Raw genomic sequence first — 12,514 nt, forward strand, 5'->3', positions numbered from 1 at the left:
GAAGCATGGAAAGTGCATGTAAAAGAAAGTTGATTACCAAAGGAATGCTCATTCAACTATTTCTCCTAACTTCTTTTCATGCATGTTTTCAGAGCTGCTCTGTTAAAAGCACAGTAGGAGGGACTTGAACTAAAGTCACAGCGTTACTATAACTGGAGGGAAGAGATCCTGAGGTTCCCGAGCCAAACTCTTCACAGATGAAGAAACAAGATGACCGAGTCAAGTGGCTTGCCCAAGCACATCATGGTGACCTGGAGGCATGGATTGAACTTGAAGCCTTTGACCTCTTAGTCCAGTGTCCTTCTAACTGGATAGCTTGCTGGCTTCCTCTGGATGTGGTTTCCTGCCTGCTATTGTCAAGATTCACTTCATCTTTAGATCTAACTCTTTTTCCTTTGGCCTATATTCCAACTCAAGAAATTGGACGCACATCCTAATACCTGGCAAGTCGGTTGTCAAGTTTAGGAAGTGTCAGTCTCCTGAAAAGTTGGGTTATAAATTACATGTGATAACTATTTAATATGTCCAATTGACATCTAAATTTTTATTTTAGGGGCGCCGAATGGCTCAGCTCAGGTCATGATCTCAGGGGCGCTGGATCAAGCCCCATATTGGGCTCTGTGCTGACAGCATGAAGCCTGCTTGGGATTCTCTCTCTCCCTTTCTGCCTCTCCTCCACCCATGCATACTTGCTCTCTCTCTCTCTCTGAAAATAAAATTTAAAAAGCCTAAAAAAAATTTAAGTTTATTTATTTTGAGAGAGACACAGAGAGAGTGAGCAGGGGGAGAGGCAAAGAGAGAGAGAGAGGGAGAGAGAATCCTAAGCAGGCTCCTCACTGTCAGCACGGAGACTGACACATTGGCTCAAACTCAAGAGCCACGAGATCATGACCTGAAAAGAAACCAAGAGTGAGGTGCTCAACCGACTGAGCCACCCAGGTGTCCTACTTAAGAAAAAAAAATGTTTAAAGATCCTCTCTTTCTCCCTCTCCCTGTTCTCTAATAAGTAAATGTATTTTAATTTTATTATCAAAACTAATCAGTACTATGTCAGAAGTCACCTTTTACACACAGCTGTATCCCTGGGATCCTGCCACTTACAACACACCAATTCTTACATTTCAAAAAAATGAGCACTGCCACTGAGTCCAGAGGGGCCTTCCTGATGCACTTGGAATCCATGGAATGTGGCTTGCCCAGGAGAAGCCACGCAGCTTGCACCTGGCTCCCTGCACATCTGGGCTGTCGTGTATAAGGGTGGACAACGCCCAGGGCGTCTTGCTGGAGGCACCATGGTGCAAGCCCTCCACCAGGCTCCAGCTGCTCCGGCCAAGAGCCTTCCAGTTGGCTTGGCTGTGCCAATCATGGCTGCTTGCTGTAGAGCAAAGAAGAGCTATCACCACTGTGGACTTTAATTTCTGCCCCAAAGGCAGCGAGTTAAGCAAGTTGCTGGTTTTTGTTTCATACCACTAAGGTTTGGGCTGGTCCTATTACTGTGCTGAGGATCCTGAAGCTTTCGAATAGTCTGATGTTTCTTTCTCTTTGTTCATATTTATAATTCTTCACACTGGGGTTGCACACTGCGTTTATTCTACCATACTTAGAGAATTCTTGGTCTCATTCTTCACTGTACTTGCAGATTCCTACATTCTGTGTCATGCTTGGTTCTGCGTCTGGATTAATGGGTATCTCCTCTGTGTAAACAATCTATAAACACGTCCTGGGTATATCTAACTTGACATAAATGAGATCATGAAGACGATTAAAATGTCACAGGTGCCACCACAAATAATTATTCTCTGGAATAATTATAAGAAAAACTATAAAACAGTGAAAAGCCTAATTTTAAGAAACCAGTTCCCACCATTTTAGTTACTCCTACTTTATTTTATGAGCGTTTTTAAAAAACAATTTATTCAAAGATTTGGTAAAAATTAATAATGTCACCTAAATGTTAGCTGCTACACATTGGCTATCACATAGAAGCAAAAATCGAAGAAACACAGAGTGTCTTTAACATGCCTTATGCATCGGAAATGCCCACAGGTGCACTTGGGTGGCTCAGTAGGTTGAGCGTCTGACTTTGGCTCAGGTCATGATCTCACAGTTGGTGAGTTCGAGCCCCACGCTGGGCTCTATGCCGACAGCTTGAAGCCTGGAGCCTGCTTCAGATTCTGTGTCTCCCGCTCTCTCTGTCCCTCCCCCACTCATGCTCTGTCTCTCAAAAATAAACATTAAAAACAATTTAAAAAACAAGGAATGTCTAGTAATACCTAATAAAGATGAGATTTTAGTATTGATATTATTGTAATAGAACAGGAAAATGAATACTGTTATGACAAAGAAAAGAGTAAGAATGACTCTGGAAATGAAAAATCATTACAACTTTAGTTTTTGAATTTAATTGGTGGCATCCATGGCTGCATGATCTGTCTGCCCAAGACTGAGGAGCACTGAGCTGATTAGGTTAAATTATACATTTTTGGAACTCCAGGATCTCAATTCATCTTTCAAAATCACAGAGCTTCTATCCTAACACAAACTGTTTCTATCAAGGTCCAAACTATTATCTCATTAGCACTCACTAGAAAGAGTTTGGTCTTTGTAACCTGGGCATGTGGGTGTGTCCGCGGGTATCAGTTTAGCCATTCTCTTGGGCAGACTATCATCGATGCAGATTTCTATGGAATCCATTTAGGCACAGCTACTGATTCTGATTGAGAAAGCAATTAATGTGAGTAAATCCAGCTTGTATAGACCTTGCCTGTTGATCTTCCTCTCCTCCAAGAACCTGGACTTAGGGGCACCTGGCTGGCTCAGTTGATTAAGAATCCAGCTTCAGCTCAGGTCATGATCTCATGGTTTGTGGGTTTGAGCCCCGCATCGGGCTCTGTGCTGACAGCTAGCTCAGAGTCTGGAGCCTGCTTCGGATTCTGTATCTCCCTCTCTCTGACCCTCCCCTGCTTGTGCTGTCTCTCTCTCTCTCTCTCTCAAAAATAAATAAAAAACATTAAAAAAAACCCTGGACTTAAGTATATACAAAGTTCCCATTTACTTTAGAGCATGGTGGGCATGTATTTCTGTACAATCAAGAGTTTTACCTTTAATACTGGTTGATAACATTTTTTGGAATTATAATCTTAACAGCATAATAGCAACACAAACACATTTAAACAAATTTGTCCATATTTCCTGAGTTAACCTCAAAGGGAACTAGGGGTTACCAAGACATCTGCACTTTTTGAGCATTTTTTGAGTGGGAATAAAGGAGTGATCATTGCCAGGGCAGAATCTTCTAGCCCAGCAGTGTGGCACCTGGAAGCTGTCTCTGTTTTTTAGAGGTCCTCAGGCACTTATCATACAGTTTCTTTTTTTTTATTTGAGAGAGAGAGAGAGAGAGAGACAGACAGACAGACAGACAGAGAGGAGCAGGGAGGGGCAGAGGGAGAGAAAGAGAACCCCAAGCAGGCTCCATACTCATCACGGAGCCAACGCAAGGCTCAATCCCCATGGCCCTGGGATCATGACCTGAGCCAAAATCAAGTGTCAGACGCTTAACTGACCGAGCCACCCAGGCGCTCCTTATCATAGAGTTTTTTTTTAAATCCTTCCAAACTAAGATTATATTATTTTTCTCAATCACTCAGACTACATCATGTTAGGAAAACCTGGTAATCCCACAGAGCCCCTAAAACTCGCTTACAAGAGTTACCCGGGGAGGGACAATTACACTGATTATACAAGCCTGGAATCAACTAGAGGTGTTAGTGGTTGGCAAAGGAAGCCAAATAGTTTCCAATATGAAATGAAATTCCTCTCCGGCTTCTAGCATTTACATTTCTGTATACGGTGGGGGTGCCAGTTAACATTTTATCCAACCGAGAGGGTGTTCTGTAAACCCTGCCAGGCTACAGCCACAGAGAATCTGCATTTCTAAGGGGAGAGATTTCCTGTTTTGGACGATTAAGAGCCTGTGGTTCTCTCTCTCTCTCTCTCTCTCTTTTCTTTGTGCCAGCCTGTGGGGTGTCTCATCTTTTCAGAAACGCAGGGGTTGATTCATGGTGCACAGGGTGTGCGAAAGCCATGGTGAAATCCCCCCGCCTCCAAAGATCACAGGGCTAATTTTGAAAATGCATTGTTATGACCGTTCCGTTCAGCATGCTGAAATGTCTCATTCTGAGAGAACCGGGAGACAACCACTGTGCCAAAAGTGGCAGCTGGGAAAGATTAAAAAAATATATAGACAGATAAAGGAAGCAAGGGCTGAGAGGTAAGAAAGACAGCTGGGAGATTTAAGGGACGTGGCCTCTGAGCAGCTGAAAGAGACAGCAGTCCAGAGAGAGACTGTTTGGGGATAAGAGCCTTTGTGCAAGCTGAGGAAATATGCCCAAGATGATAAGAAATGCAGCTGTTTGGAAAGCGTGAATTGTCAAGATTCCCGGTGTGCCCAGGATGGCAAAAGTGGTCCACACGTGTGCTTCAGGGGACAAGGACAGAGGCTTCTTTGGCCAGGCAGCTCCCCCCGTCAAACTCTGCCCAAGTGAGGACACGGTGCATTCCTCTCGCTCAGCCATTCCCAAGCTGCTGTGACTCCCGTTTCTGGCATTACTTCTTTTTCTCCGTCTCTTCTCACTTTTTACTGAGAGGGAGGCCAGCTCTTAACAGCACATGACTTGAAGCATGCACGTTTAAGAACAACATTCGGCAATTTCAACCCGATGTTGTTACTAAAATTGGCAGTGTTTGTAATTAATTGGTGTTCCTTGACATATACCCTTATTCAGTTTTATAGTAGTTCATAATAATACATCACACTGTAATATCTTTCCCATAAAAGCACAAGTGGATGGAGGTCAAGATGATAAATAATCACTCTAATCCTTAGCACTATGACAAAACACATGTTGACCACAGAAATTAAATTTAAAATACGAGCATGGAGACGTGTATGTTACACAATTCGTATTAACGGTTTTAATCGTGCATGTAACTTGCCTCACCGTCCTGAGACTTGGTTTTGGTCCCTCAGTCTACTGAACCCAAGGCATGTTTATTAAGCCTCTCTTGGAATTTCTCAGACAATTCCTGCAGACCCAGAGATGGCAAAAATAGCCCGATGGTGGTTACTCTCTGACATCATCCAGACCCGGGGTTCACTTCACACGTCGACCACTTTCAAGCTGTGACTTTTGGCAGATTGTATTAGCCTCTCCGTCAAATGCCAATGGTTGTGCAGGGTCTACTGAGAGGCTGTGAGGATTAAGATAACATATGCGGTGTCTGGCTTAAATGGCTGTCCAGCCACAATGCAGACATTTACAGTAAACAAGTGAGCAATGGGAGTAAAGAGAAGGCTGTTCCTTCTGATGTTGACCATTAGCAGTACTCCTTTTCTGAAATGGAGCCACGGGATGCCTCTTCACAAGGGCCACAGGAAATGGACCCAAGGATCCGTGAGGTCAAGCTTCTGTACTGACGCTCGGCGTTCTCGTGTGACTTCTGACACGTACTTTAGCTTCACAGTTGCCAATCACGCTGTCCCAACACATCAGCTTTCCATTAGGCAGTGATGTATGCCGCGCACACTGTTGAACATGGTCAATGACAGAGCATATGGGGTGTTTTGAAAATATTATTGAGAAAGTAGGCATAATGTAAAAATTGGCATCAGAGGATTTTTTTTTTAACATGGTGTCCTGGCTGTAAGCAGGTACATGTTAGCACAGTTAGATGTCAGGCTAAAGGTCCAAAGAGTGAATTCAGCTGTGACTGAGAATTAATCAAATTTGTTCAGGGCAATCCTACGGCTTTTTCGGCCCCTCTGAAATCTTCTATCCCCGTTCTTTCCAATAATTCATACTGATGCGCAGGGATTTTCCTTCCACTAATACAGTGGCTGTTTGCTCATATGTAACCAGTGGAGGACGGGGAATCAGGGGTCCGTCTTAGGAACTCCAGGGGAAACTCACAGGGTTAGCTACGAAGGGAAGAGTTGGGAAGCAGCCCAGTGAGGTGGTGTGCATACAGGATGTAGACTCAGGCCACTCCGCCTTGACATCCTGACTCAACCAGGTCAGTGCTGACATGGGGACTTTGGGCTAGCTGCTTTCTGCTTTGCCCTCTTCTCTGTCTGGAAAATGGGGATGCTATCACATACTTTATGTGGCTGTGAGGATTTAGTGGTAAGTACCTGGTGCGTGGTACGTGGTTACTGCTGCAGGCTTCTTCCTTGCATCCCTCTGCCAACCTGCCACTATTTCTGCAAAGGTCCATCAACAGGAATCGACCAGCACCAGCCCAGAAGCAGCACAGCCCATACAAATACTGATTACTACGAGCTTGAGTCTCAGCCACAAATGACGTTTGATTTTGATTTTGATTTTTAAGTAAGCTCTATACCTGATATGGGGCTCAAATTCACAACCCCGAGATCAAGGATCGTCTGCTCTAAAGACTAAGCCAGCCAGTCAGGTGCCCTACAAATGATGTTTTATTTATTTATTTATTTATTTATTTATGTTTTTATTTGTTTGTTTTTGAGAGACAGAGACAGTGTGAGCAGGGATGGGTCAGAGAGAGAGACACACACACAGAATCTGAAGCAGGCTCCAGGCTCTGAGCTAGCTATCAGCACAGACCCCGAAATGGGACTTGAACTCACGAACCGTGAGATCATGACCTGAGCCAAAGCTGGACACTCAACTGACTGAGCCACCCAGGTGCCCCACAAATGCTGTTTTAATACATTGTTGGAAAGTATACCGGATGGCAAGGTAAATGCACTTTCTCTAGTCTTCCTTTTTTTCTGACTCACTTGTCTGCTTAAAATGGGAAGTGAGGACAAATAAAGAATGCCAGTGTTCCATGTCCCTGGAGGTGCAAGGTCCATGGCGAAGTTCCAGCTAATCCTACTGGAGGCACCACGTTTGCCTGTTTCTAATAGTTCTCCACTACAAAGACTAAACTCCAACTTTTTAATGTCTAAACCTTTCCAAATCCAAAAACTCAGCGGTTGCCCTAAATGTCTTTTAACTAGAAAACAGAAAACCATATATCCAATTATTGTCTTTTAGATGACTGCCCCTCTCCCCATCCCCAGAGGATGTGTCCTGCCATCCAGCAAACCACCTCTCCCTCTCTCTGCTCCCTACGTGGCCCCTTCAGTGGCAAGCCCTTGCCTCACATGGTCCAATCCACGTGACTCTCACTCCATCATTGCAGCCTCTTTCAGGGATGCTTTTAGGAGATACTTTTGACCTTAGTGCCTTTTCACTTCATTATTTTCTCCTACATCCTTTAGACATGTCTCTTTTCTCAAATGTTAAAATATACACATGCGAGTGCAGGATGGAAATGCATACTCTAAGACGCGCCAGAGGCACCTGCTGTGTCTCCTGCATCTCATGCACCTGCAGAACCGATGCTAGAACCAGGGGGCAGAGCACCCAGGAAGCAAGTTCATACCTGGTTGGGATTGTCAGATGAACAGTTTTTAAAAAATTTTTTAAATGTTTATTTTTGAGACCGAGAGGGACAGTGTGTGAGTGGGAAAGGGGCAGAGAGAGAGAAACAGAATCCGATGCAGGTTCCAGGCTCCAGCTGTCGGCACAAAGCCTGATGTGGGGCTCAATCTCACAGACCACGAGATCATGACCTGAGCCGAGGTCGGACGCTCAACCGAGTCAAGCCACCCAGGCACCCCGAACACCATTTTAAAGTAGAGTGAAAACACACTTTCTACTCAGCAAAGCTAGATTTCTGTATTTAAAACTCTTTTTGGAAGTCCGTTTCAGGTACTTGCCCCCTTATGAACACATTATCTGAAAAGAAAGAAGGACTGGTACTCAAGTCCTATTTAATGTAATCGGTGGCAGTGGCAGAATGGAAAACAAAGCACAGCCTCCAACTCACTTCAAGTATATTAATAGCCCAGTGGTAGCATCTTGGATTTCAAAAAGCAACGGCATCCATCTTCCAGGGCACAAGTGACTGGAAAAAAGGAGACTTTATAGACTTTCTCTCTGAAGCAGTTGGTCAAGGGTCAATAATGACCAAACACCATGCCATAAGACTTAACTAATTTAAGTTATCAAAGCTATAAATGTAGATCACTTTCTAAAGTGCTTGTATATGTCTTGTCTGATTTCCTTCTCATTTCGATTTACGATTGGGGTTTCAGAGCCTGGACTTAGCTAAAATCATTATTGAACTTCTGAAATTCAACTCAGAACAAATACCCCAAATGAAGCCTCTTCTGTACAAAGTGCTTAAGGAAAACAAGTTAGAATTTCCATGGAAACGGCCCGGAACTCTTGAAGGAGGAGAGGGGACAAAAGTAAGCATGAAAATGCATTCATTTATTTTTTGGTTCCTTTTCACCTCTGCCCCTCCAAACCTCAAGCTGTCATCTTAATGAACGCTTTCAAGCCTCAGAGGGAATTAAGAAGAATGGTATTTGACAGAACTGAGGCAGGAGCTAAATATAGTTCCCCTGTGAGAGAAATGTATTCGAGAATCTTCTCTTCTCTCCTTCCTTCCCCTATCTGGGCAATCTTTCTATCTTTCGGGGTTATTTCTGTGCCACTCCTGTTACACAGCAATTTTAGCTGTTACTTGGTTGGGACCAAAGACAGAACATCTTGAGATAGAGTTTTGTCCTCCTTTGGAAGGGTCATTCAATGAGAGACAACGGAGATCAATTTCCAGATTAATATTGTATACGTTCCCTCGGCATAATTTCCATTTGCCTAATACTTTAGAATTTTTAGAATGCTCTCATATACTTAATTCACCTCATTCCCAATCTTTGAGGTAAAGAGAGCACTATGTTGGGTACGATGAACTCGCATCTCACCAGGGTAAAGTGCTTCAAGATCACCCTGCTGGGAAGCAGGGAAGCCAGGAATCAGCTAGCTGTTTCTCAGACCCACTCATTTCGGTACTTCTAGAAACAGAACCAAGCTGCCTGACCACTGTAGCCATGAGCTCATGGCTCCTCTCCCCTCTTCATTAGACCCTGAGAACTTTTATTTATTTTTAGGAATATATGTTGTGGGGAGCCTGGGTGGCTCAGTTGGTTAAGCGTCTGACTCTTGACTTTGGCTCAGGTCATGACCTCACAGTTTGTGGGATCGAGCCCTGTGTCAGGCTCTGTGAGACACAGTACAGATCCTGTTTGGGATTCTCTCTCTCCTTCCCTTTCTGCCTCTGCCCCGCTCTCTCTTTCTTGCTCTCTCAAAATAAACATTAAAAAAGGAGAAGTATATGCTGTAGTATTATCAAGTAAAAATCTTACTGTCTCTCCAACTGCTAATACTGGTATTAGTATAGATCAGAAACACCCCCAAGGAAGGTACAACCAAGCCTATGTGGGCTTTTGGTTTTCCTGAGTATGGCTATTTTAGACAAGCTTCTCCCAGAACTGTCTGACCTATTCTCCACTGATAAATCAAGTAATGTTTCATTCTAAAACTCATCAATCAATATACAGCTTATTGAGGACAAAAGTGACCTTTCATACATCTGAAAATTTAAATGTAGAACATGTCTTTTGGAGTAAAATAATCCTTGATGCACTGACTGAATTAAGTAGCTTAGAAATTATTTTCCTGATCCAAGATAATACCTTGAGGTACAATAATATTCCTGCCTGGGAATAAGCTGGTCTCTATTTTTCTTTGGAAAATGAAAAGCAATTAAAATTTGAGATTGTGTTGGCTCTAAATAGGATACTGGTTATCATAAAGTGGAAAGCACAATAGAATTTGCTATCACATCTTTCTACTGCTCATAACTTTTGCAGAGTAATAGAATTCGATAAAAGGTATTAAATCACAGATTTGCTGAGCAGCAAGACCAATTGACCGACCAACAATCTATTCCATAATTAACATAACATACACCCTTTAGGACAATCAATATGGCAGCCAAATGAATTTTGCCATCAAATCACATACTGCTGCATCAACGTACACAAAAATTTAAAAATGAAAACATTCCAACAGGTGACTTCCTTTTTGGTTAGTTTTTACTATAGGGTATTACAACTACTACCAATCACCATTGATCAACTGCTTACTATATATTTGGCCTTGGGCCAAGTAGCTGATATACTTTATTTTATTTAAGATCTAAATATCCATGTGAGACAAGTGTTATTGTCCCAATGTTATAGATGAGAAATCAATGAAAACCTTACCCAAGAACTCGATTACAAAAAGCATCCTGCTCCATTCATATCACTAGAAAGTGGTAGAGTCTAACACCCAATCCTAGCTTCAAGTAGATGGCCCCCTCTGCAGCCCACTCTTTCCAGTGACCTTTGCCTGAGCACTTTTCAGCGACATGAATAGACCAGGATTCACCGTTGGGGCAGGGTCTGTATCATTTGCTCAATATAAGAAAGACGCTGAGTTAATAAAATTTACTTAAAAGGTATAAACACAGGGCATCTGGGAAGCTTTCTGCTCACTGAAAATGTTACATGTAAACCATGGCCATCGATCCTAGTTAAAAGAAGAAACTGTTCTAATCATCCCAACAAAATTAGAAACAATCGATGCAACGGAAGTTTTTAAAAATTATATTTAATACAAGTGAATAGATTAGAAGATCTGAAATGTTATAAAGCAATATACACAATGAATAAATAATTTGCACAGGAAAATCATGTCCACATTACATAACACTGTCTAGTATGGGAATACTTAAAAGTAAATCCAGTGATAATGGAGAAAGTCCATAAAAATGCTAACCTGTCTTCCCTTGTATGAAATTGTTCAAGTATAAAAATCCAATACAGTGTAAAATAGTATTCAATTTAGTTTAAGAATAAAAATTGCAAGTATTGCAGTTTCAGAAGAAAAAAGTAAAGCAGCATTTAAAACTACATAAACTACAGGAGAATAGTGTTAAACTAATGAAAGTACCAATAAATGAGATCTACACGAGCAAAAATTAAGAGAAGGAAGCATGAAACCAGCAATATATCTGCTTTAAAAAAACCCCTAGAAACTAGAATAAATTAAAATGTGTTAATGTAAGAGTACTCTCTTATACAGTGCACATACGAATTTAAATAAATCCAAGTCAACATCTTTAGCTGAATAGGTTAATATTTAATATGCTACATCTAGACCTACTAAATAATTTATGCCATGAGATGAATACATAATTTTATAGTGTCACATCTAAAGTTCCTTTCTTTAGAGTGCAGCATAGTAAAACTTAAAAATAAATATCTTAAATAGCATTACTATTAAGGCACAGTATAAACCACATTATCGGTAACCTTTGAAGAACTATCATCTCAGTAACCTTGTTGTTCCGTGTCCTGTGTTCACTAATAAATAGTTTTAAATAGGACTCTGCAATAGATACTAAAAAGTGTAAAATTATTTAAAAAGGGGGGAGGGGGATGGAAATACATGTCCTTAAGACAGTTCTTAAGGGTTTGGAGTCTGCAAACTTTGCCTGCCTTTAATCGTACGCCACGAGTCAACACAATAAATAGAAAGAGAAGGCTGTTGTAGTAAAAGCCTGATCCTATTTCAGAATCAGAACTGCTGACACCAGCAGATACAAGTTTCCCAAAATTGAAACAGGATGGGGAGAGGGATTAGAATGTGACAAGCTCATCAAACAAGCACAAGTGATGTGTTCTTTCCAGAACTGTGTGTGTTATTGATTGTGTTTACAGCTGCTGCACCCATTAATTCCACATCACTTGCCCCACAGTCCCGCTCATCCACAGGATAGACGAGAAAATAGCTTTGGTGCCTGTCCACCATGTCACCCACTGCCACACTCCCAGGTTGATTGTTCGATGCCCATTTTTTGAGACAGTAAGAACGTCATCTTCTTACCTGAAAAAGTTCTAGAGGCCCTCGTGACTGCTAAAAATGACAATCAGTGCTTCCATCGTTTTGTGGTATGCGTGTGTGTTTGAAATCTGTTTTTAAAGGTAATTCAAGCTACATATTGCTCACTCTGCGTTCCCTGGTTCGACTAGATTCAAATAGCATCTCCTAAACTTGTAAAAGGCAGTTTGCTTCCCTGATACTATAAAAAGAGCAAAAAAAAAAAAAAATCCCATTATAAAAAGTGAAGTTCCGTGGTTCTGCCCCTGCCACTGTCGCGGCCTTTCCTTCCCTCAGGCTCTTTGGGCTCCCACTTCCAAAACTGCGCCCACTCCCCTCACTCGCCACTAGACACTTACTCGAGTAGAAAAAAAAAATAAGAAGGAAGAAGGAGGAGGAAGAGGAGGATTCTGCTTCACAACAGCATAGCGCTTTTTTTGTTTTTTGTTTTTTTGTTGCTTTTTTTTGTTTTTTTGCTTTTCTTAAAGCTGGTAAGTGAACGTGAACTCACCTTACCTACTACATGTCGGGCAACTGTGTGTGGTGGGAGGAGGGACGGGGACGCGAGGCGCCCGCCACCGCGCGGCCCGCGCTACTGCATGCGGTCGGTCTGCAGCTGCTGAGGCTGGTACTGGCCAAAGGCGGCGGCCGCAGCC

The 12,514-nt window shown here is 42.3% G+C and overlaps 1 protein-coding gene across 1 annotated transcript in view; it reads right to left on the reverse strand.

Annotated features, from left to right (window-relative positions):
* Positions 1-10,566: 10,566 nt before the first annotated feature.
* The window catches only part of RBM24 (RNA binding motif protein 24), a 12,408-nt gene continuing 10,460 nt past the window's right edge, over positions 10,567-12,514 (reverse strand). The window contains exon 5 of the mRNA XM_029945497.1: positions 10,567-12,514. This exon is cut by the window's right edge and continues 39 nt beyond it. Coding sequence (XP_029801357.1) covers positions 12,451-12,514 — 64 coding nt within the window. The 3' untranslated portion in view covers positions 10,567-12,450.

This window comes from Suricata suricatta, chromosome 7 (assembly GCF_006229205.1).
Source record: "Suricata suricatta isolate VVHF042 chromosome 7, meerkat_22Aug2017_6uvM2_HiC, whole genome shotgun sequence".
NCBI classification, from domain to species: domain Eukaryota; kingdom Metazoa; phylum Chordata; class Mammalia; order Carnivora; family Herpestidae; genus Suricata; species Suricata suricatta.